Source organism: Falco peregrinus, chromosome 11 (genome assembly GCF_023634155.1).
Source record: "Falco peregrinus isolate bFalPer1 chromosome 11, bFalPer1.pri, whole genome shotgun sequence".
Taxonomy (NCBI): Eukaryota; Metazoa; Chordata; class Aves; order Falconiformes; family Falconidae; genus Falco; species Falco peregrinus.
In genome coordinates, this window is record NC_073731.1 from 14,773,742 (window position 1) to 14,799,515 (window position 25,774).

At 40.9% G+C, this 25,774-nt stretch overlaps 1 protein-coding gene across 4 annotated transcripts in view; it reads left to right on the plus strand.

The window, feature by feature from the left end:
- Positions 1-25,774, plus strand: part of DAAM2 (dishevelled associated activator of morphogenesis 2) — a 206,453-nt gene that overhangs the window by 144,482 nt on the left and 36,197 nt on the right. For 3 of the 4 annotated variants that reach the window (XM_027788603.2, XM_005238672.3, XM_027788601.2), the window contains 11 exons: positions 2,202-2,312; positions 3,288-3,391; positions 5,505-5,571; positions 6,507-6,624; positions 8,180-8,318; positions 9,767-9,825; positions 10,221-10,405; positions 11,363-11,680; positions 18,665-18,772; positions 21,551-21,583; positions 24,943-25,049. In XM_027788603.2, the coding sequence (XP_027644404.1) occupies positions 2,202-2,312; positions 3,288-3,391; positions 5,505-5,571; positions 6,507-6,624; positions 8,180-8,318; positions 9,767-9,825; positions 10,221-10,405; positions 11,363-11,680; positions 18,665-18,772; positions 21,551-21,583; positions 24,943-25,049 (1,349 nt within the window). The remainder of the gene's footprint in view (positions 1-2,201; positions 2,313-3,287; positions 3,392-5,504; positions 5,572-6,506; positions 6,625-8,179; positions 8,319-9,766; positions 9,826-10,220; positions 10,406-11,362; positions 11,681-18,664; positions 18,773-21,550; positions 21,584-24,942; positions 25,050-25,774) is intronic. The other variant, XM_005238670.3, reaches the window with a different exon arrangement.

Genomic DNA, 25,774 nt, shown 5'->3' on the forward strand with positions numbered 1-25,774 from the left:
TCTGGCTCAGTAGGGCATTTCATGTAATTTTATGTAAGACTCATTCACTTTCTAACAAAATGGGGGAAGGGTTGGTATTTGATCAGAATATAACTATAGAGAAATCATGGATGTGATGGAAGTTCAAATGCCAGGGGCACAGCCATTTGTAAATGCCAGCTGGGCAATTCAGAAAATGCAAGAAAAAGGAGTTTATGAAATCAAGCTTGCTTGATAGTGAACATACTATGCTCAGATATCAAAACAGCTGTCAGCAGCAGTGTGTGACAGATCAAAAGATTTTTTACATGAAACCAAGAAAAGGGTTTGCATAAAGCTAGGGAGGGTATTCTTACCCCTGCAAATGCACAGGAGGGTATTCCCTCTGTTTCTTGAGACATATCTCCATAGCGAGGTCTGTTTTCTAGAGGAAACAAGATAGACCTATGAAACTAATGACTAGCACAGGAAAGATTTTGCTATGAATGGACACTTTCAGCAGTCAGGGACAGAAGACTGACTAAAGGAAAACGAACTTCCTTACTCAGCATCATAGCTTCAAAATATTATTTAGGTCATCTGCTAAGCTGAACACTAAAAAGCTATTTTTGTCTTCATTCTCCCTTTATGGCTGAAAGTTCTTGGGAAGAGTAAAAAGAATGCTGTCTTTTCTAGTGCATCAGCAAAGTAAATGTATGAGTGTGGGGTGTTTATCATTAGTGCTGGAGTGACATGCACACAACTGAACTGGCAGATCTCAAGTGGAATTTGTTACTCTTCCAGTAAGGAAAGTCAACCTTGGAATTACGAACTGATCAGAGAAGATCCTGAAGAGAAGATTCATGGTCATCAGCATAAAGCTAAAAGCAGAGTTGCTTTCGTGGCTAATCAGTTTCTACATATAACCTCTTTAGTAAATATTCAAGTGGAATTAATTCTAAATAGACTGCATAAGACAAAGGCTACCATCATTATTTGTCTAGTCTTTTTTTCTCCTTTGTTCCCTGATGGTTCACAAGATTATCTGTGAAATATCTGTGTGTATGTAGAGATTAGACCAAAAGCATTTCTATGCTAAATACCCCCTGAACGCTAAATACCCCTGCTATTTGGTTAATAGGGGGGCATACAGACTCTGGGAAGACCTTATAGCAGCCTTTCAATATGTACAGGAAGCTTATAAGAAAGATGGAAAAAAACTTTTTAACAAAGCCTGTAGTGACAGGACAAGGGCTAATGTGTTTAAACTAAAAAAGGGTAAGTTTTGATTTGATAAAAGGAAGAGATTTTTTTATCAAATGTTTGGTGGTGAGACATTGGAACAGGTTGGCCAGAGAAATTGTAGATGCCCCATTATTGGAAGTGTTCAAGGTCAGGCTGGACTGGGCTTTAAGCAACCCGATCTACTTGAAAGATGTGCCTGCCTATTGCAGGAGGGTTGGACTAGACAGTCTTTAAAGGTACTTCCAACCCAAATTATTCTATGGTTCTGTAACATGGAAACTAGAGCTTAACTGCACTTGCAACACTTGCTGCTCCGTGTAATTCACATTTGAGCTTTGAAGCTGTATGTACAGGGGATATTCCTGTTATTTGCAAATCCCTAAAAGAGCTGACCAAGAGGTAGGTAATTGTATGTATCATTTGAAATGGTTGTAAGTGAAGGAACAAGGAGAAATCTTCCAAGGTTCAGGTATAGGTTTTACTCCTCAAAAGACAGCTTCTCTTTAGAATTCTCTCCTCCTGTATATATAAGTGCAGGCTATCCTGCTGAGATCCAAGAAAATAATGACATTTACTTGAGTGATGTGAGTAGAAAGTATATATGAATCTGATGCTATTTTTCCGCATGTATAAACTCCCTGTCATATTCACTGTACAGAGTTTAACTGACTAGCAGGGATATCATTCTGCTGCTTTCTTAGATCATGTTGGCAAGAACTATAAAGGGCATCTGTTTTTTTTCTCAAATAATAGCCTGTTTAAAAAAAGAACTTTTGTTTTTCCTCCATTTAGAATCAGTTGGGCATTTTATTTCTACCACTATTCTTCATTTGTTTATTGTGGCATGCACGAAATTGCTAACAATCTTGTCTGAAAAAAAATTATTTCTTTAAGCAAATACATAGAAAATCAAAAGAAGACTGTGTGCATATCCCATGAACAGTATGTAAAAAGAAATTAGATTATATCCTCTAACCTAGCCTGCTGTTCTGTTTCAGACATTGTTGAATGAGTTAGACCGAAGTATGGGGCGATACCGAGATGAAGTAAACCTCAAAACAGCCATCATGTCCTTTATCAATGCTGTTCTGAATGCTGGTGCTGGTGAGGTGAGTCACTGCCCTGGAAATTCCTTCTAAAACGTTATGCTTGAATTAATTTACCTTGGAAAGTATTAGTAGATTAAGTCATAAATCTTGTGTTATTGAGTGGATGTAGTTTCTGGAAAATAATGCTGAATTGTTAGTATCAGTCTTAGAAAGACTTCCACATTATTTCGTTCCCAGACTCTTATAAGATAACATAGACTACTTGCACTGAGATGATTGCTCAGGTATTTTTGGTGTGGGTTTATTTATTTATTTATTTTTAAAGCACTGCAAATCATTTCCCCCTTGATTTCAGCCTTTTAGAAAACATCTTGCTTTACCTTCAGAAATGTTTGCGATGTTCAGTTGTTTTGACTCGAAGCCAAACTCAAAATGTTTAAATTTAAAATTGTCAAAGGGAGACACTTCAGAAAAGACACTTTGTTGTTTTTCTTTCATTAAAAAGACTTCCTTTTGAGTCTTGTTGATAGTTTAAACTGACTATGTTTCATTTAAAGTGTTACTTTTGTTACATTGGGTTTTCTTTTTTTTGGTCAAACCACAACAAACAACAAGCTCACAGGTGCTCTGTCGGGCAATGTGTTTGTCTCTGTCTGTGGCAGTCCTGTAACATCCCACTGAACAGGTGTCAAGTTTGCCAGACAGGTAGTTTTATGACAAATAAACATAAAAATGAGGAGGAATACTGCAGTACTGTTCATCTGCAAGCAGGAGGTGGACCTCCAATGGACTAGCAGGATAAATACTAATAACTTTTGTACTTTATAGAACAAGATGGAACATGCTGTCCTTCTCACTGGGTATGCAGAACTCATTGTAGGTAAACAAGGACTGCATTTTTAAGTGAAACAGAGGCAAAGATTGGTGTCAGGATAGAGAAACAAAGGGAAGAACTGAGGTTTTAAGTAATATTTTTTTATAATGTGATTAAAAGCTTTTGGAACCCAATAGCTTGGTTTTCCCTCAATTTTTAAGGACAACTTGGAGTTCCGATTACACCTACGATATGAGTTCCTAATGCTGGGAATTCAGCCTGTCATTGACAAGCTAAGAGGACATGAGAATGCCACACTGGACAGGTAAGACATTTTTTCTGAGAACAGTTACTGAACAACAGAAAGAATTCTTAAAAACTCTTCTCTGTTTGGGGTTTAGATTTAAGTACAAAACTGTCTCTGTCTCGTCCTAAAAGTTACTCCCTTTAAAGACAGAAAGGAGATATGTCATTACAATTAAAATCAGAAGATGAAGTAGGAAATGTGCATATTGAATTGGCAGTGGCTGTGGCAAGGAGTTCCTGAATTGCTTTCCTTCTAAGCTGGGGATGGCAATGAGAATGAAAAAAAAACCTTTCTTCTCTTGTAGCAAAACTGGGAAAACAGCCTGTCCTGGTAGAAGGGAGGGAAGCCAGTAGTTCATTGAGTTCATTGAGACTGAGTAGATATGGTCAAAATGCAGGTTCTGAGTTTCCAATTTTTTTCTTTATGCTCAGTCTATTTTTGTGATCTAGCTAGTATCACAACCTCCCAAAGAGTGGCTGTGGTACAACTATGAGAGAAGAGGCACTTGCGGTGAGTGGTAGGGTAGAGATGCCAAGGGGGCAAGAGAGAAGAATGAGGAGCATCTTCAAACAGCTCTGCTACTGCACAAAATGTAACACTGAATGGCACCTTTAAATTACTGTGTTAAAAGTTATACGGATAATAAATGTTTTCTCCACTAGCAGTTCTGTGTTTTGCCACAGTAATTGGAGCTACTAATGACCTTAAATTAAACCCTTCACAAAGCCACATGCTGAAATAAACTTGGAGTAAACAGTCTGAACAATTTGACTGAGACACTTCAAGAAGCTAAAAGACTGAGGAACTAATGAGGAGCCTCGTAAAATCCATTTGCTTAACAAAATGAAGCATTTTAATGTGTAAGGGCAGGCAGCTGTGGGAAACTACCTTCTCCTGTGACCACATTAAGCTTTGCAGAGAGGCACTGAGCTGCTGATGTGCTGCTATCCCTTATTGTCTGCTACTCCAAGCCCCTTCCTACAGAGCAGGGCTGATTTGTAAGTGTCTGATATCTGGGATTTATGTTTGCCAAGGCACATAGTGCAAAACCTATGGGTCAGGCCTATGCCTCAGCTTACAAGGCACTGTTTTCTCACTGTCTGGGAGCTGCTATGGGGTGATAGAGCTATCCCTGGGGGCAAATGTAGTGTGCCTGAGATTCTGCATAGGCACTGTGTTAGCACCAGCTGCCTGTCATAAGGACTGGGCTCACATCTTTGAGCAGCTGGACATAACACACATACACCTGTGTATTAATGTCACAGGGAAAGATCGCGTACAGTTGTGTGTGTCCACAGTTTGCTGCAGAGCTGGAAACACTAATGTTACTTTTGATCCACAATATTATAACTGAGAAGAGAATCTCTCCTATAGGCAATCCATGTTGTAACCACAAATGTTTAGGAGGGGCTTAGGGGCACTTTCAAGTCTTACAAGTTACAGTTGTGAGGATAATAACAGAGGTTTGAGAGGCTCCCACATGCCTGGATTACACAGACTATATGCCAGGTCTATACAGAGGGAAGTGCCACAGCCTTTCTCCACATCATCTGCTGTGCTCTGGTCTCCATGCAAGAGAAGTCCAGATATCAGGGTCCTGTGTGTCTCACCAGGTCCTCCAGATCCCAACAGAGGCATACTGATGTGCTTATCAATAGGCAAATGTGAAGACAGTTGTGAGCTCTGCTGTTTAACTAATCCACTGAATGCATCGCTACTCCACCATGCAAAAGAAACAACTTGTTAATGGTCTAATACATGGTTAACAAGTATGGCATGGGCTTTTTAGAAATATATTATCACTACAGGCATTGCCCTCATCACAAATAGAATATTCCTTTCCTACTTTATGTTTATTTTTAGCAGTTTTACTTCAACACAGTGACTTAGCACAAGGATTAAAGAGCACAAATACTTCAGCCAGCCATTCCTTTTGGCCTGGCACTGACCCCCATGAGTTGCCTTGCATATGTATCCCAGCACTTCATGTAAGAAAGGTTTGCCGGTTTCCAAGTGTTCTAGCTGGAAATGAGGTGTTGCTGCTTCTGTAGTGACATGCATTTGACATTAAGTCTGAGTTACACCATGAATATTAGCAGGTTTTGTTTGTTCTGGTTTTGTTTTCTCTTAGGCACTTAGATTTCTTTGAGATGGTCAGAAATGAAGATGACCTGGAACTTGCCAAGAGGTTTGACCTGGTAAGTTTTTCTTTGGAATACCTGAACTTGCCAAAGCTGAGCATCCACTTTGGATGCTTGGTGCAACTTTCCTTTGTGTTCCCTGGAAACAATGATTGACTTTGGTGCTGAGAGTGGCTGGTGCTCTTGTTTTCAGTTTCTCATTTAGCAAGTAAGGGGGTCTGTGATGTGTGCATAATGAAAACAATGATCACAGACAGGGCTCCTGCCAAGTATCTTTGACAAAGACTTCTTTCTTATGTTTAGCTGAAGGTTCATGAGTGGAGTGTGTTCTCAGTCCTGCGCTCATGTTCTCAGTCCACATGATCCAGATGCATTCTAGTTTCAGACATCCCTTTTACAGGACTATGGGTGAAGCTTATGCTCTTCTCTGATACTTTTCCCAAGATTACGGGAAACTCTTCTGAAGACTGTCACCTCAGAGCCTGTGGAGAGGATCAGTATTTCAGACTGGGTGGATTTTAAAGATGAGCATAAAACAAGGACAGTTTCCACAACCTTTAGCAAGAGTAAGAGGCTATAGGGTATAGAACAGTTACAGTTTCCTATTTCCATGACCAGCTCTTGCCACACAACAACACAGAACAACTAGCCCTTTCCTGCTTAGCTTCTAATATTTGTGCCACCACTTTCTAGGACCCAAATGCTTTCCTTGCTTCAGAACAGCTCTTGGTGGCTTTGCATGCCTCCCACCTTTCTAGCCCTTTACTTTGGGAATCTTTTTCATACTGGAGTGGAGATGGCAGTGCTGGTCTCAAAGACCCCTGTGCTTGCTACTCACTGGAACTTGCAGCTGGACATTGCAGGAGATTCTACAGAGGTCCAGTTGCTGGAAATTCACCTGTCTCTGTGTTGATCAGATCTTTCACAGTTAGTTGGGCTTTCACTGTGCATAGTTTTTTCTCTTGTTCTTTCACTACCTTCTCTCACTGCAGATCCACATTGATACAAAAAGTGCCTCTCAGATGTTTGAGTTGATCAAGAAGAGATTGAAGCACACAGATGCCTATCCTTATTTGTTATCCATCCTCCAGCACTGCTTGCAGATGCCATGTGAGTACATCACCGTTCTCCAGGGCAAGGGGTACTAAAGAACTAGGTGAAGCTTTGGTGTAGGTAGAGGGTCACAGATAACCAAGGAACACACTGCTCGGGTCTTCCATTCAGAACTTGGCAGTGGCTAAGGAATTTGTTATCTTACCACTGACTCCATCCAGCAGATTTTTGTTGCAGTACTTAAAGCAGCAGCTTGACCTCTCTGCACTTGCAAATAAAATTAAGTAGCTGAGACATTCCAGTTAGTCACTGACAGAGCTTTTAATGATTTTAAACTGAAAGTTCTAAAAAAGAAAGAGCCTTTGTGCTTTAGACAGGGAATTCCCTGAAATAGATATCATTTTGAATATTAACAAAATGCACTGAGGAATTTTTCTGGTGAAACAATACAGTACTGAAAGCTGTTCTGTCACTGGGAAATTCCACAGTGAGTCTTCAGGCTGCTATCTCATGGCAATGTATTGGTGCAGAGCTCCTGAACTCAAACTGAAAAATAACACTGGCATTTGTTTTCAAAAGAAGCGATAAGAATCTTCTTGGTTAACTGTAATAAAATAACTCATTTATGCTTCCAGAGTGTAGCAGCTGAGCAAAGGCATAGCAAGATTACTAAAAAACTGCCTGCCTTGATCCTTTTAGGTATCAGATGCTGATCTTCATTACTTTCGGCTGTACTTGGGCAGTCAAAATGAGAAGGGAACATGGAGGAGATGTACTGTGGTGTGCTTTTTCAGAAAGTAATGTGGTATATTTTCAGGCACTCTTTAGGTTCAAGTACTGCCGTCCACAAATTCAAGCAGTTGTTTGTCCCACTGGTCTCCTTGATATTACTTTTTAAGACAGTATTTGAGCTTTAAGTATTGACCTGGATTTTTGGTGGCAGGACTAAGCCCTGCTAGGCCAGGAGAGGATTGTACTGGAGCAGCTCTGAAGAATCTGAAGGTCTAGGTTATGCAACTCAGGGAGCTGAGGTGAACTTTATGTTGCTTTGGCTCTTCTGGTTTATATCCATGCGATCAGTCCAGGTGGTTCAATTTCTGTTCTTTCCACACTTTTTGGTCGTGTTTGTAGAAATTTTTAATGCCAGTTGAATTTTGCTGGCCTGCAGATAACCAAGCATGCATATAGAACATCTGATTGTATTTACAGTGCCTGGTTACGATGTTACCTGGGTACCAAAAGAAAACCCCAGCATCAAGCCACAGAAAATACTGAGTAACAGCTATCACAAAGGAATCACTTCTATACATTTGAGGTGCAAGTTAGAAGTTAGAAATAATCTGTCAAAAGGGTTACACAACCTGAATGTGCAAAATCAGGTGCAGAGTTGCCCGTGGTTGTTATGTGCTGTTCCCGTATGCCAGATGTTTGTAACTGATCTGCTAGCAACAGTTCGCAGTTAGGCTTTGTGTTCTACAGTTTACTCCATACAGGATTGAGTTGGAAGGTGGAAAGGAAGGAATGCCAGTCAGCAGACTGGCCAGCAGCAGGCAGGTCTGTGGACTTTAGCATGGAAACAGAAGTTCTCATGGGTTGGTCTTTTTCTATACAGATAAGAGGAATGGAGGAAACTTCCAGCAGTGGCAGCTGTTGGACAGAATACTTCAACAAATTGTTCTTCAGGATGAGCGAGGAGAAGATCCAGATATAGCTCCACTGGAAAACTTCAATGTCAAAAATATAATTAAAATGTAAGCTGCATTATTGTTGTTCATTTTTGTTATGTGGGTATAAGTATATGATAAGTATGCAGGTGCTTAGAAAATAAATTATCATATCTGAGGAGTTTCTTATTTTAACTTACAGCTTCTCATGATCTTGTTGGTCTTCTAAATGGTTTTCTTCTAATGGCATCTCAACTAGGCAGTATTTTCTAGCAAAGTCCTTGCCTTTGACTTCTAATTTCTATTAAATATTAAGCTGCTTGGAAGAGCAGAAAAAATACCCATGATGTTATAACAAGGCTTCCTCATGTGCCTTTTTTCATTCAGAATGTTGATGAAAGTTTTCATTGATATTTAAAAAAAAAAAAAAAAAAGTGGTCATCTCTATTTAGATTTCATTCCTCACTAATGAGCACATAGTTTAGAAAGATTTTGAATAGTGGAAAGCAGCCCCCACCTAGCACACAAAACTTTTTACCTCTTCATAAAATGTCTGCATGCTCTCACCCACAGACTTGGCTGAGGGCACGACCATTATTTTTTCCCATAGGATGCATCATTTGAGAAGTCTAGCTACATGAGCTGGCTCTCATCTCAACTTCCCTGTTCTCAGTCCTTTTTTAGCCAAACTTTTGGACTCTTCATTCCATCCATCTGCCTCTGCAGGTAACTCATGGCCCATTACCCTTCTGAATTATCCACTGAAAAGAGTATTTTATAGAACATAAGCCTCATATGAAACCAAATTCTCCTGTACTAAAAAACTTACAGTCTCCCCTGTTACAGGCATGAGCCAAAATCAAAACTGATTTCTCATTATGGAAAAATATGCTGGTGTTGATCTCTTTCTGTCTGCCTGGATATTAGACTTCATTGTAGACCTCGTGCCTGATCTTCCCTTTCTACTTTCATAGCTACTCCTCATTCTGCGTATCTAATCAATCCCCAGCATGCCCTGCATATTTTCTGTCAGTAATAGGAAATAGCTGTGCCAGTATGAGATATGAGTGTTGCCTTGTTACTGATGTATTACCCAACAGATAAACATCCTCCCTCCTTGTAAGAAAGAAAAAATAGAACCGCAGAAGTAGGAAAAAAGATGGCAATCTGGTCTTGTATTAAGGGTGGGGTAATTTATAACCCACAGCAGCTATGATTATTTTAGTGATGACTTCCTTCTTTCAAAATAAGTAGACTTGGCATTTTGAAAGCATTACCTGAAGACAAGAACATATCAGGATTCCTTCCCCAGGCATTCCTTTATTCCTTTTCAGGAATTTGAGCAACAGCCATCACATTTATATTAACTGTTGGCTACAGTATGGATCAGGATCTGGAACTGATGACCAGTATGATCCTGTAAAACCATGTAAATTCACCAGGTTCCCTTTTGATAATCACTACACATAATGGCCACTTGCCTTTCAGCCTGGGTAGCCCAGAACAACTTGAAATTATCTGATTTCATCTTTCAGGCTGGTGAATGAAAATGAAGTCAAGCAGTGGAGGGACCAGGCAGAGAAGTTTCGGAAAGGTGAGTGTATCCTCTGTGCTTGGGAAGGCGAAAGAGGAAGCAAGACTGATCCTGATTCAGTCACAGAGCAGCAAGCAGCAGAGCTGTGCACAACTTTTGCTTTTGTGGACAAACCCTGCTTTGTTCCCTCTAGTAGATTTTTTCTCATGGTGATCAGTTTATGTGTTCAATAGGATGGGGCTTCCCTCAGTCTTCACATGAAGTGATTTTACAGTCTAAGTGGAACTTGGGCATTGCTGTCTTGATAACTGAAGATCACTGTCAAGATAGTCAGACTCCATTTTCTTTTTCATACTGTCATACATCCCCAGTTGAATATTTCAGTGTAACCTGCATCTCTTTGGGGACTGTTCATGAGCTTTATTTCACCAGCCCCATTTGCCTCTTACCCCTAGATCATGCTGAGCTGATGAGCAGGCTAGAGAAGAAGGAGCGGGAATGTGAGACAAAGACCCAGGAGAAAGATGAAATGATGAAGACATTGAACAAAATGAAAGATAAACTGCAGAAGGAATCCTTGGAGCTGCGCCAGACCCGGGACCAGATGAACGACCTGGTGGCTCAACTTAATGAGTTCTCGGTATGAGACTGGGACTATTCCCATCCTCTTTTGAGGCCTGCTAACTAGTGAATGATGAACAAAAGCACGTTATGAGTGAAACATTTTCTATGGTTGGTACAGAGAGAGTCTGTCTAGCCAGCTACAAAGATGAATATTTAGAAGCTGCTCAGCTTTTAGCTGGGACTGAAATCCTAGAGCTGGTGGTATAGAATGGATAATGCATGGGCTGCTTCATTCCTTCTCTTCAGCCACCTTCCTTGCAGAAGCTGCTGAGGCACGCATGTCCTCCTCCAGCCATATTTTTGCTGCTGAGTAGGGTGGCTTTGGTTGTTATTTCAGTGGAATACAGAGAAATCTCCCAGATATGAACATAAATTTAGTGAGAAACAGGATTCCTGTCATGCTTCAAGAGCATCAGTACTGTCTTGGAGCTCTGCAAAAGCAGCATTTGCAGTTGCTCCCTCCTGCTTGCTGCTCCTTCTGCCCCAGCAGTGTGCCTGAGCCTCAGCTCACCAGGACAAGGCCCTGAGGAGTTAGATATTGCAGAAAGCAGGTTTGTTCTCTCTTCTCCACTGCCACTTTCTATTAGTGGGGCCTAATGACAGGTATTCAGTATTTCAAACCTTAAGGTTTAAAACTCAGGAGTTCAAAAGTTCATAAGATAGAACTTTTCTCTTTTTTCATACATAAGGAGAAAATAATATATTTTGGCTTCTTTTACTAGCTTTCTGTTTTTCTGAGCCATTTATGGTTCCTTTTTTCAAACTCTTCTCCACAACTTCAAGGGCTTGAAACTTTCTCTTAAATGAAAGCTGAGATTCCTCCCTTTATTGCATGGCTTTGAGTGCAGGAGGCTTTAAAGAAAACATCAAATATTTTGAATCTTGTAATAAAATCACATCAGCTGGCAACATGGAGTTATTGTGCCTTTTAAACTGTTTGCTTTCTTTTTTCTGTGTGTTTTTTATTTTCCAGCAAGGGGGCAGTATTTCCTTCCCACCCCCGCCACCGCCCCCTCCAGGTGGCCCATTAGCTTTGTCCTCTTCCCACACATCTGAGAATTTGCCACCACTGCCCCCTCCTCTGCCTTTCTCCAGCTGTCCCCCTCCTCCTGCTCCACCACCTCCTCCAGGAGGACCTCCTCCTCCACCAGGAGCACCACCTTTCTTCAGCATGGGGATGCCACCCCCTTCAACAGCCACCTTCAGCAGCAGTGGTACCAGCCTGAAGAAGAAATCTATCCCACAGCCTTCCCACCCACTGAAATCCTTCAACTGGGCTAAACTGAGTGAGGTAAGAAATTGTATGCTCTCAGCAATTAATTTACTTTCTAAGGATAACTCGGTGTTGATCAATGCCATGAAGTGCAAGGTGACAGAAGCAAGTGATACTGTGGCTTTCTGTGGGTTGAAGTCAGTAGGAGTCAGTAGCTGTCTTGAGGGAGTCTCCTCAGTTCTCCACCGGTGCAGTATATCTCCTGTGATGACCGAGGTGTTAGTTAGATTGAGGGAGCTGCAGTAGATCTGGGCATGCAATCTGTTAGGCAAAGCTGTAGTAGGACTGAATACTTAAGCCAGAGATGGACATCTCCAGGACTGGTGTGCCAGTCCCTCACTTGCACATCAAGGAAAAGGATGGTCAGAGCCAATGTGGGCAAAACATGGTGAGAACCAACTCCAAAATCAGCCTCCTCTACCCTGGCAGGAGATTTCCCCAAGGAGAGATAGGTGGCCTGATTCTCCCCACCATTTGTTCGTCACCACAAGGGAAGCTGCCCTTCTCTGTGCATGGTTACAACTGTCTCTTGGCAACCAAACTCCAAATTTGCAATCAAAACAGAGGACTTGGATTCTTCCTGTTGCACTCATTTTCTGCTACCTTAGTTGGTTCTCCTTCCCCTGCGCTTCTCTCTCTTCCTTCTCTGCCCCGCCTCCTTCACTTTAGGTTTTAATTTTTTGTTAAACTGATTTAGAAAGGAAAAAAGTGTCTGTGTTGAGCTTGGATGGCTGCCTAGAAACCCAGGTTCTCTTTTAGACTGAAACTCACCCAGGGCCCAACTCTGGCATTTGGAATGAGTGTCCAGGGACCTCTGGAATGCCACAAGAATTCTCTCTCCCCCTCTCTCCTTTTCTTTAAAATAAAGTGAAGTGAAATATTTGCTGCACCATCTGTGCTTGTCTGTCAAGGCCACGTGGGGGGTGTGGGAGAGAATGTAAGGATGGGGATTTATTTTCCTTTGCAGAACATGGGACTTAATGCTCTGAAGAAAAGAAATAATAACTAATATATGTATATATATGAATGTATATGAAAAAGAGAGAGTCACAGGTGTTTCTGTTTAATGTACAGTAACCGTAGGCTTATCCTGCCCTCTGGTTAGGAGTGAAGGCAGCTGTGCTAATAAAACTGAAGACCTGGGTGGTGAGGTGGGTAAAAGATGCTATTTTGAGGAAGGCAGAATAGTTGGAAAAAAGGGGCATAAGAGGGCGTGGGCTTAATTTTGGTGTGTTTGCCAGGGTTAGTGTTTTGACCTAGTAAGGTCTCTGCAAAACTGCAGAGCTGGTGGTGCAGACACAGGTGGCTTGCCTTGTTATTTGGGTAACACTTTGTTATGGAATTATTTAATTCCACTGACTCTTGGAGGAAGCACTATGTTTTTGGCCATCCTGATCAGTTATCCTAGTTCCCCTGCTTCAGTACCAGGCACTTCCTTTCTGTTTGCATGGATACGAATCCTCTGAATGCAAAGTGATGGGTGGGTTGGATGGCCTCATCTTGCCTTTTGTTACCATCACAGCACTTCTGTGGTGTTCTGAGCTGTCAAAGTAGCCATACTTAAATGAAGACTCACAAGCACACTGGCTGGGAGCAGTGTATCCTGAGTTTTTTGCGCACAGAAAACTGAGGCCTGAAAGTGTGCATAGTATTACTGTGGTTCGTGGTAGTGTTTAACTTCCAGTTCACACGAATACAAATATTCCCAACAAAAACATTTTGAGGAAAAATACATCTGACACCACATATATGTTTTTCTTTTTTGAAAAAACAGTCTAGTTAGCAAAAAGCACAGGCACATCTGCACCATGCAACACAGTGAGGTAAGGTGGCACAGTGCTGGAAACAGAACTGTATGCAAACTTAGGTCTGCAGCCAGGTGAAATATGTTATTCAGCTCTTAGGTATCTCTACATACTGTTTAGGCCATCCTTCTCGAAGCAGTTAGTACAGAGTCTTCCTCCTAAGCTTTCTTAAGTGAGTGTGAAGATGATGCCAGGACTGAGGCAGCCCACATGAGAATGAACCTCTTTCTGTTCATGCAGCCTGCCTCAAGGGAGTGAGAGAAAGCCAGCAGAGGCCAAGAGGAGCATGGACAGGGCTGGCTGAGGGGCATTTGTCTGCAATATGCTTTCTCAGTAGTGGAATCAAGGCTGTCCTCCACGGCTGGCACCTTTTTTCCCAATGCTGATAGTGTCTTTGGAAGGAAAGGACTGAGTTGCTGGGTGTTCGGAGAATGATCAAATATAAACTCGTAGCAGTTGACGAAAACAGATTGTTCACAGTTCCCACGGGCACCATGAAAAAAGGTTTGACTGGAAAGTATTCCTGCTTCTAACAATGAAACTCAAGCAACCCACTGATATCCTTTGGGAATTAAAGATTTTGTACTAGCTTTGATGTAAGCTGGTGATCAAGCACAAAGCCATTTAGATGCATGGATAGGCTGAGTTCTGATGAAGCCCTTCTGCACCACAGCTCCATTCATACAGCACTGTAGCATCGTCTCTGAATTCCATTCATACAGCACTACAGTAGTGCTGGTGCCAAGGATCTATGTTTTTTAAGAAAAAAATATATTGCAATGTAACCACTGTAATATCCTGGAAAGATTCCTTTCTTTGTTTCTGGACAGCAAGTGGAGTTTGCTCTCTCACTCTGAATTTTACACAACACCCAAGGTCAAACAGGGACCAGACATTTATGGCTAATCCAAATTATGCACAGATTTCAAGCACACTGGAAAAATGGATTAATATAATTACCTTTTTAATAACTATAAAAATATTGATTTGAAGTTATCAGAGTAAATATAGTCAACCTTCAACTGCACTGCTTGCTATCTCATGACTGGAGAAATAGCTTCCCATTAAGTCAGGCTTGTGTTGACTCTAGTCAATGATCTGAAAGAGCTTTCTTTAGACAGCCCTAAGTAGACATGGGTGAAATTGTCTCAGAAGAAAGATATTTGTTCTACATACCACATAGGATTTTTTTTAGAAACAATACCACCACCAACCCCCCCCAAAAAACATCACATAAACAGAAAATGTTCATTTTGACACTGAGTTTTCTAAAAAATGTTTCTGTAAAGTTATTGATGATCCTGATTTCTGGAACTTTCTTCCTGAAGGCAGCCTGAGGATCATGGCAAACAATGATGCAGGACTGCTGCCAGAGATTCAAAATTAATGGAAAGATTTCTACAAAATCTCAGTGTGAAGCTACTCATAGTAGCCTTGGTGGTGCCTAGTCCTACAGCAAGATAAAACAGCTGTCTCAATTAACAAACATGCCAGAAATACAATTTTTGCTCAAACTGGATTTTTCTTACACTGAAGAAAGGATCTGATATCAAGATAGAAATCTGAAAAACACACTCTGTTCATATCCCTTTTTTCAGATTAATTATGGAATTATGGATTAAAATTTTAAGTGGCTTCATTTTTTGATGGTTAATATTTTACAAATATTAACCTACTAGTAAGCAGAATTGCCTGCTCCAGTATTTACAGGACACTCATTGTTCCTATGGTTTCTGTGGACCTGCAGGACAAATGAAAGGCTTTCCCAAAGTACTGTAATTTTCACTCATGCTGTGAGGTTACTGAAGCATGATGGACTTTGGTGGCTTGCAGAGTATCATTATTTATCTTTCAGGGTAAATAAAATAATCTGTTAGATGTAGCAGAGGACAGCTTGTTATGATTTGTAGCTCCATGAAATACTATCATTCTCTGTCTTGGTAGGTCTCAGCAAATTGAGCCTCATTACAAAGGTGAAATGATGTAACTGCAGCAGCTACAGCAAGCAGATTGTTAAATGCAACGTACCCAGAACCTCAGCTTGATGGAACAAATGCCTTGTCAGTACTTGTTCTGATAATAAGAGGTTTACTTATAAAATATATGCTACCATTTTGCTAGAGGTTGCTGGGAAAAGTAGTTCATAGCATTTGTTTCTCAACGGTGGCCAAGACTTTGCAAAGCAGAGGAACCACAGATCTTGGAAGACTTGTAGAATGAGTAGATAGATAGGTAAATAAATAAATATGGGAGGAAAAGCATGTTATGGATGAAGTGACCTCTTTTTTTTTTTTTTTTTTTTGTGTGTGTGTGTGTATGTGTGTGTTAAAGTGAGAGAAAAAGGAAAGAAGAAATAAAGAATTTACTTTATTTTAAAATTGATATTTAGGGACCATAAATACTTTTTATGGTGCTGAGGGAATCATTTATCATAGCAAGCACATTATGCAAGCCTGTTTCTCTTAAAACGCTCAGTCTCTCTGGCTGATGACAAGGAACTATCAGCCAGTTAATCTATAACTGAGTAGCAAGAGCTCAGTGTAGGAAATTATCTGGCAGCAACATGATAGTTTTCAAGGGCAGAACCTGGGGTAGAAATAGAATGGACAGCACCATTGCAAGTGTTTTGTGTAACTAAGGTTGTTTATACCTTTGCTTGCCTTTTTTTTTCCTTTGACGGGATTGAACCATTTGGTTTTTAAGCACTAAAATTGCATTGCTTGGCTCAAAGTTCTGTTTGTGTGCAGCATTGCAATGGTGCTGCTTTGGAATTTGTTTTTCTGCTACAAGTAGCATACAAACCATCCTGTACAGGACCAGATTCAACCAGGGTCTTAAAATGAATCTGAATTGAAATGAGAATAATTTTAACTTCCTTGGGTGGTTTTTTTTCTGGGAAAGCATGGTCAAGAACCATTATCTGCAATCCCTTTGTGAGTTTCAGAACTGCCTGTTCCAGCACCTCTGCAATTCATTCAGACTAGCCCATTCTGTAGCACGTTCTCACTGTTCTTGCCATTTCTGGGGAAACTTCACTCCCAGGAGAGTTTTGCAGCCAGACAGGTAGATGGGCAAGGCTCTCCAGAGTAGCTGTCTCTTGAGTCACATCCAGCCTTTGGCCAAACACAGCTTATAGCTTTTTGGCATCCTCAGGGCTCTATCCCAGTGGTGACTCTAAGGGCTGCTTCTGAAGCCATGTGCACTAGCTCCTGTCAAGAAATATTCTTCTACTTCAGTGTTTGATGGAACAATCTGAAAGAGTGAGGAACTCTGAGAACTGCTCTGCTGTTCAAATGCATCCCTCAGGATTTATAATTCAAGGTTTATAAAGCCAGTCTGGAAATTGAATAAGAATGAACGCTCCTCCTGAATGCTTCTGGCTAAGATTGGTAGTGGAGTCTAGGGTTAGAGTAAAATGAAAAGTAACTTTGTTTCCTATTCCTTTGGCTGAGATGAGCCTCCCAAACTCATTTGTCATGTTACAGCCACAGGGTCATGACATTTTTCCTACTGTGGAACGAAGAGCCACAATGATTGCAAGGAATGGTACAACGATATTGGTGAGCTTGTTCAGGGGTGGGTGCTGCTCCACTCTAGTATATGTTCTCGCTGTAAATAGCACTGCAGACACCCCTCCTTGCCCTCAGGCACTCACAGGCTGCCTCTGGAGGGAGGGTGTTGGTTTTCCTTCACAGTGTCTGCCCTGCCAGGAATTTCCTCCAGAACACTTCACACTTTTATTTCCCCCTCATTTCATCCTCCCATCAGGTTTTTTCCTTGCTCCTTGAGCCTTGTGGCTTAGCACATTTCTCTCATTCCTTTGATGATTGTGAATGGGAAGTAAAGCCTGTTCCTAATTAGTTCTGATAATGAAGTGTTAACACACTTTTCTGTGTAGGTACAAGTCAGGTACTTCAGAGCTGGAGCCTGTGTGAGGGTTTCATTGCTATTGCTTGCTGTTCCTGGCTTGCTCTGCATCAGTGTTCTGCTGGCTCTTCACCTCCTGGGATTTGCTTAGGCCTTTTTACAATCCCTTCTGTCCATTTCCTTTTTCTTTTAATCAACACCTTCCTTATTTTTCCAGTTAATAAAGTACAAAAAATGTACACTTCATTAACTAAATGAACTGAAAGACAGTGTAGTCAGTTGTGAAGAGCAAGTCTTCCTTTTCTAAATAGGTAATTGCCCAAAGCTTGTCTCACACAACATGCACCTTAACAGTCAGTAGGAAGGAGAAGGTAGTTCAGTCTTTGTGTCCTCTGCCAGCAATGACATCTGTCCTGAGAACGTCAGCAGGAGACCCCAAGGCCACCTTCTGATTTAGGGCGACTGCTGATTAGCTAATTCATGTACTGCAAGAGCTGATTTGGTCCAGGGTTGGGTTGGTGTACAGCAAAGCTGGAGGAAGTGTCTGTGCCTGTCTCCCTCCATGCTAGTCATTTGCCAAAAAGCTGGGATTCCCTGGCATTCGGGGGAATGTATCACACGGGCTGTTAACATTTCCAGTTAGTATGGATGATGCTCTTTTAGAGATCTGGGTATAGATTGTATCTATCTGAGTCAACAAAAACCTTATGTAGACAGGGGAGATCATGTAATAGGAAACAATTAGACTTCAAAGACAGAGCCTTAAAAGTAAAATAAAATAAAATCTCAAAATACTTTCACAGATGGGCAGAATGAAAACCACACACCCTTTGGGCTTTACAACAGAACCTGGCAAAATTTGCAGAAGGGAAAATGTGTCTGGGGTTTGTCATGCATCAGTGCCCTTCCTAAGCTTTTTCCTCATGATGGTAACACTTCTTTCAGCATGACCACAATCATTGTGTCAGACAGATGGCCGCTCTTGAAAGGAAACGTACTGTGGGATCATGGATATTGCTTGAGATGTGGTTTGCTAGTCCTGGAATGTGCCCTTTCATCAGAAGCTTGCTGTGATGAAAAATACTAAATACTCAGTATATTAAAAAAGAAAAAAAATAACAACAAGAAACTCCCCCAAAACACATCACTATTTTTTTCTCCTTTGACTCTTGAAACAAAGTGTGCCCTCTAAAATGACAGCGGTAGTACATGCAGTAGAACATAAAGGAACATGGCCGCTGAGCAGGAAAGAATGATCTGTCCAAATGGGATTGGGTGTTTTTAGCTAAAAGCTTTTGCTGTCTCATTAAAATATGATCTTTTCTTCCAGGAGAGGATCCATGGCACAATCTGGAATGAGATTGATGATTTAAAGGCATTCAAGGTGCTGGATCTAGAAGATTTTGAAAAGATGTTCTCCGCATATCAGAGACACCAGGTAGGGGTGAATTCTTCCACACCTCGTCTTCCTTGAATTTCTGGGGAAGGAAGGAACACGTGACAGTGATCTGGGCCCTTGTCCACCTGCAGTCAGGCTGCATCATTTACTGCTTTGCCACTGTTCAAAAAATCACAAGGCCAAAAGAAGTGGGGAGAACAGCAGAGTATAACCTTCTGTTATCAACAGACTTTGTACTAATGGGCAGCTCTCAGAGGTAACAGCTCCTGACAGGTAATGCTCTGTTTGATCTCAGCAGCCACTGGCTTCCAAAAGCTCCCGAGCTTACATTTAGGTTTGACATCTATCTTTGTATGTCTCCCATTCATCCACAGAAAAAGTGTCTGTAGTTGCCTGAGTACTGAGCAAGATGACTGAATTAGCTGTCTTTTACTTTGTCTATTTTTTCTTAAACAGCCAACTGACCTAACTGGCTAGGTGACAGAAACTGTCTGAATTACAGATTATAACACAAACAGCATACTTTAAAAGCAGCCATTTATTAGAATGTCCTTTTTTTCCTCCTCTTTTTCTTGGAAAGCAAGTCACCTTCAATTTATCTATCTCTGCTGAATGAAATTTAGCAGGAGAGGGATTGTACTTGCACTCCCTGAACTCCCCCAGCTTTCCTTGCTTTTGGAATATGTTTGGAGAAATTCAGTCTTTTGTACTCTGCAGAAATGAATCATTGCTCTGAAGTTTTAGGAAAAGACACAGACATGACTGCCATAAGCAGCCTTTATGATTAAGCTTTACAGTGATGATAACTACTTCATTAACTTATTTATACCTTAAAATTAACCAAAAAACCCCTTGTCTTTAGACTTTCCATCTGTTCCCTTCTCTCTCTCATTTTTCTATCTAATCCAATAAATATAATGAATAACTCTTTGATCTACTAGCTCACGGCCACATAGATAAACATCCCAACTTGAACTGTGAAGGATACGACGTTACCCTCCGTATGATGGGATTTCATTTCTCATTCTGCTCCTGCAAATAGCTGTTGCTGTTTCAGTGGATCCCTCTCTCTGTGAATCCCTGAAACAAGAACATAGTTCATAAAGGGGAAGAAAGGCACATGAAACTTCAGTCCTGTTAAATGATTGGTTTTAGATCCTGTGACCCTGTGCTAATGGCTTAGCTATGGTGGTGAGATCCTAGTTGTCTTGAAATATCCAGACTGTACATGGCAGCATCAAGGTGCCATTGCAATGTTTCAGGTGCAAACATTGCAGCTTCCTCACTAGAAATGACCTTGCAAAACCTTGCTTCCTTTGGGCCCCAAAATCCAAAGCCAAAGCTGTACTGGTCTGACGACTCTCAGTTAGAATCATAATATTTATGCCTGTGTTACTAGTCATGGAAAAGCAGCCTGGCCTGTTCAACCGTAAACTAACCTGACCCTTACCCCTGCCCACTGGAATGGAGCCATCATCTCAGTGACCTCCATGGGTCTCAGAACAGTTCTCTTCCATCCTCATTAAACAAACTTTATGACAGTGGCTCCACACACTAAAGTATCATTTATGTAAGCTACTCGTGTTTTTGTGTAGTTAGGTGTATTGCTGCCCTTCCAGCTTTCATTGAGGGGTTTGGGGTATTTTTTTCTCCTTTATATATTCCATTGTTATTACTGTGCTTTCTTTTTCACCCATACTCACTCCAGTGTGAACTGGATTCCTAATCAACAAGTCCTCATCAATTTACTTTTTTTTTTTTTTTTTAAAAGGCCGGGCAACCAAAATTGCTTTTGAATCAAAAGCTTATGAGAAGTTTTCCAGTTGATTCACACTTAGTCTTTTCTCCTCTTTTATTTTTGAAAACACTCCGCTCTGGCCAAATATGTGTTTACCCTGGGTTTGTGACTTTTAAACTTCATCCAAATGTCTGTAAAGAAAAATGTCAATGCAAAGCCCTGCTCTTTTCCATCTGAAATGCTGAATGGGTACAGATAAAGACATTTCTTTGCTGTTATTAACATGATCTTCATATTTTTTCCAGTTTCATTTACGTTAAACAGCTTTTCTTTCTTATTCATTTTTTTAATGACAAAGGGTCTCTTCTCCTCTCTCAAGCCCATTGTATAACTTCTGGTTGCTATGAGGGAAAGCAGATTTGTTCAGTGTACAGAATGCTGGCCCAAGAATCCTTACACTTGTCTTTTGACCTTGCTCCAATCTTACTGTGTAATATTGACCTTTTGATTCAGTATATCTGGTGTTTTGTTGGAGTATGGAATATATTGTGAAATAGTTGGCATCTGTCACCCAGTAGCACTGTAAGGCTTCTTTGGTGGTTACCAAGTGCTTTCAAACTACTGAGTTATAAGTTGTTAGAAGGTATAATGTGTCATTGAAACAAGCTGTTACTACTAATGGCAAATTGTGTCTGTGCATGAAGAGAGGAGAACTGGCCCTCATGTTTTAACCTTGGCAGTTCTTTCAGTAAGACTCCAGACTAGATTTATAAAGGTATTTAAGCATTATTCTAGTTAATGTTTCAAGACCTAAAAGATTTATATTTTGGAGACTGAATTTATTCTTTTCAGAAAAGACCTAGAACTCTTAGTCTCCCAACATCTGCTGATTTAAAATATGCAAAGAAATGCTGAAATACCTTTGAGCCATCTGGGCCTGTATTACTTGCTAAGCATTTTATTCTCTTCAAAAACAGTGTGTGTCTAAATTCAGCTGCCTTGTTAAACTTGATATCTTTCTCTGTGACTAATTTTTGGCATGTTTCCTTCTTCGTTATTTGCGGCTGCTGCCTGTATAGGACCTGCTAACTAACCCCTCCTCCTGTAAGCAGGTGAGTACCATTGTCTACCTCCTGGTCCTCTTGCAGTGTGTGGGAAGGTGAAGTCCGGCACCATGCTATTATGGGGTCATGACTCACCTCATGCTACTCTTTCATATGCCTTTGCACCTCTGCTTTTTGGATAGGGAAGGTGGTACAAAAAATTCTTTTTGTTGTATTAGCTCTGTGATAAGAAGTAGTTCCTGTTGTTTCACTTAGCTATAACCTCGCTGTGGTTTCTGCTGGTGTCTGTAATCCCCTTTTTGATGAACCTGAGGAAAAAGACCAAGGACAAAGCAGAATGTGAACTTGAACTCTTCCTTAACTAAAGGAATAGTCTCTCCAGTGGAGGAAAAAAAGGGGCTCTCAGGGAGCCTTCACTCCCACTGGTCCCGTCTGTGATCCATCTGCTTTGGACAGTACTGAAGTCTCCAGATGTATTCACTAGCCACAGACTTTCTGATAAAGAAAAAGTTTCTTTCTGTAGAACTAGAAGGTACTTTGGTTGGGCAAAAACATTTGTGACAGCTAAGGAGCAGAAGGCTTAGACTGGAGGAAAGCCTGTTTCATTTCAGACATCTGAAGCCCTCAGAAAGTTCAGTGAAAGACTAAAAAGGTGTTTAGATGAAGTAGAGATATCAGACTGTCCACGTGTCTTCAATATGGTTACCGCTCAATTTATACATCATCTTAAAATTCTTGGCCACACTTTTGGGAAGAGCAATGGTCTCAGAAAGAGGGTTGTTCAGGTGTCATCACAAGTGCCTCTTTGGAAAGTTTAGTTAGGACCTCTGCTGCTGGGTGAGGCTGATACATGGCTATGGGTCATTTACCGACTTTCATCATGGCAGCACATACCATGAAACAATTAAATATGGAAGAAATATTTCCCTGAAGTACTGATAATTCCTAGAACCTGGGGTATTTGAAAGAGGACAGCAATATGATGAACACATTCCATATGGCTAGTCATTCCAGCACTGAAATTTTAGTTGATTTTTGAAATTGAAATTAAAATCTCAGACCTGAAATACTCTTTGAAGTACATAACATAAAGTTATCTCAGATGGAAAGTTGGTAAAAAATGATGGGAATAAACCTTAGGGATCTTGTCTGTCAGGTTGACAGCAGCTCCAGCTATTCTTGCTTTGTGTGCTTGGCCTGTCTCACAAAAGCAAGTCACTACTGCCCCCTTGCTCCTCTTCTGCTGTGTCTAAGAAAATGCAGATAGTCCATATGCAATCTGTTTTCTTTCAGTTAAGCTTGCAATCTGGCTTGAGTAAAACCTGAGGCTTCATCTGCTTTTGCTTACACACAACTCCAAGTATCTATAAATAACTCTTGCCTCAATACGAGTTGAAGAAAATATATTTTTAGATGAGAGTAGCCCACTCCTTATGACCAAGGAACGGGCCATGTCTGAACAGTTTGAGTTATTCATCTGTGCTGAACCTTGTGGGTTGGGAAACTGGAAATGGCACGGAGACTGTTATACCAATTCCTGCTGCATGGCTTTAGGGGAATCCATGTAAAACCCCACCCTACATATGCATCCAAACCCTGAAACAATTTGGTTTTTCCCTTGGGATAGGTGCTGGTTAACACTAACTATGTCTGCAGACATTAGCTAATGAGGGACAGTGAAGCTTTTAAACCAACAGCACAGACCAACAAGTACCTTTCTTACCTTCAACAGCTACCTCCCAGTTCCCCTGTCTTCCCACAAACTGAGGAAACTCAGGAAAACTTTGACATCTCTAATGCCAGATTATACCAGGGGTGCCCTGATTTTTGGTATTGTTAGTTACGTTCTCAGAAATAAGAAACTTACACGATGCCCAATTTTTTCCTTTTTTTGGAAAAACACTCTTTGATGTATCGAGTAACATTGCAATTTTTTTCTGCCAAGCTAGACACTTTGGGCACATCCAGCAGAACTATTGTGTGCGTGTGGGCAGCTGGTGTATTGTACCTGCTTATAAATGCCCCATTGTATTGGTGGTGGATCACTGCAGCAAATTTGGACATGGTTGTATAAATCCTTTGTATATGCAGGAGCAACACAGGGTCATTGTAGCTGATTGTACCAAGAACTCAAATGACAACTAGCAATATGAATCTATGGGTTACATTTAACTCTCAAATACTTGGATGTCAAAATTTCTTGCACTGGGTTAGTCATGCTGATATAAGTAAACCTTGAGCTGCAGAACCCTGAGTCCTAGGAGTGAATCCTGGGAAGCATCACTGTATGCTTGCCATGATTGTATAGCTTTCCCTGGGTATCTGCTGTTGACCACACTCAGGGGCAGGATACTGGGGGAGATGGACCTTTTGATCTGACTCAGCATGCTTGCTGTTATGTCCCAAGAAAGAAGTCATGTTGCTAATTTGATGGGTGCATTCAAAGCTAGATTATAATGATAGATCTCAAAATCACAAGGCATGGTATATGGTTATCATAGAAACACATTTTTGAAGAGGTTCCTGCAGCAGTTAGCTGGGAAAATAAAAGCTGGCCTGTTTCCAATTCCCTTTTCTCTGTTGGTAACTAGACCACTATTATCCAGGATTAACACCTTTTATCATTACTTCTACTTCCCTTTAAGGAATGGTGCTAAAAGATATTCAGTAACTACAGAAAGCCACTCTCTGGAAGTGAAAAAATCTGATGCCTCTGGTGTGTAGGCAGGACAAGAAGACAGTGACTTTTGGATGGTCAGACTGGGTTTGCAAATAGTTTCTCTCCATAGTTGTGCTATGACAAACATTTGGGGCAGGGATTTTCCAGGTGATGAGTTTGCCAATGGGATATACAGAGAACTTTGAAAAAGGGTGTTTTCTGTATGATTAAATGTATTAATTAATTTTAAAAAGAGAGACTAGTTCAGATGTAGATGTTGACCATTTCGTAAGATAAATGCTATCTTGCCTATTGTTTGCATTTCTTGTATAATATGGATTGAACTAGTGCCATGGCAGCCTTAAGAGATGACGGAAGGATTTGTGCTGTGTGTGCTACAGCCTCTCAAGAATGCTATGTAACCCCTGCAGAGGGCATCTACTGAAGGATATACTGTGGCACCAGTGGGCTTTACCATAATGTGCCCAGTTTTCATGCCAGTTTTGTACATTAACATAATGACATAACTGTTGGTAGAGTGAGTTCTGTGTCTAGTAATGAATTCTGTTTGTCTAGTAACCCAGGATCTACCTACATGTTTTCTGCCCTTCTAGCCTCCTTTTCTCACCATGTGGGTGGATTTTCCCAGGTTGGGATAGGTTTTGTTCATTACACTCAGCTAAGTCTATCAGTCTTGGGTGAGAAGCATAATACTGATTGTTTTCCCTCCCTTTTGAATTATATGCAGAAAGAGATGGGTTCAACAGAAGACCTTTACCTCTCCACACGGAAGGTGAAAGAGCTCTCTGTGATTGATGGCCGGAGGGCCCAGAATTGTGTCATTCTCCTTTCCAAGTAAGTGTGCTAAGCCTTAGCTCACTGGGTATGCCATGGTCATTGTAGAGGCAAAAGGGGATGGAATTAAACAAATGGACACGTTTCTTTTCCCAACTAGACCTGCAGTCTAATACCTCAGAGCTTCAGTGAAACCTCTCCTGCAGTGTCATAAGAGCACGTCTCTCTGAAGAGTTAGCTCACTTAATAAACACATGCAGACATGCATTTTGTGCATTAAACAGACACAAGAATTACTCTGAAGACTCATCACCAGAAAACTATCAGTACTCATAGGTAGATGAAGGCAGCTCTTTGGCAGTGCTTGCACTTTGCTCTAAGTGATGTGTCCCCCATGCTCTCTGTATGTCACTTTTCTCTCCTCTGTATGTTTATTTCTAAATGTTGCTTTGAATATCTCCTTGGAATACAGCAGAGTTAAGAATAATGTTCATCTGTGTCATTTTTCACTGTTGGTGAGAAGAGTGGTAAATATAAGAAGACATATTAAAGAATTAGGTCTTGTATTGGTAAATCAGGTTTTGGAAGCCAGAAGTTGCCTTTGTGTGCTCCTGCAAAGGCTGATGCCTTCAAATGCTGTGACATCAGGGCCCTCTATACGCTCTTCATGTCTTTCTACCAACATGAGTACTAGGCTGGATGTCTGTCACTGAATATCAAGTTTATGCAGACACTGATCCACCTGAGAAAGGTGCCTTTCATACCAGAGGAGTGACAGCAGGGCT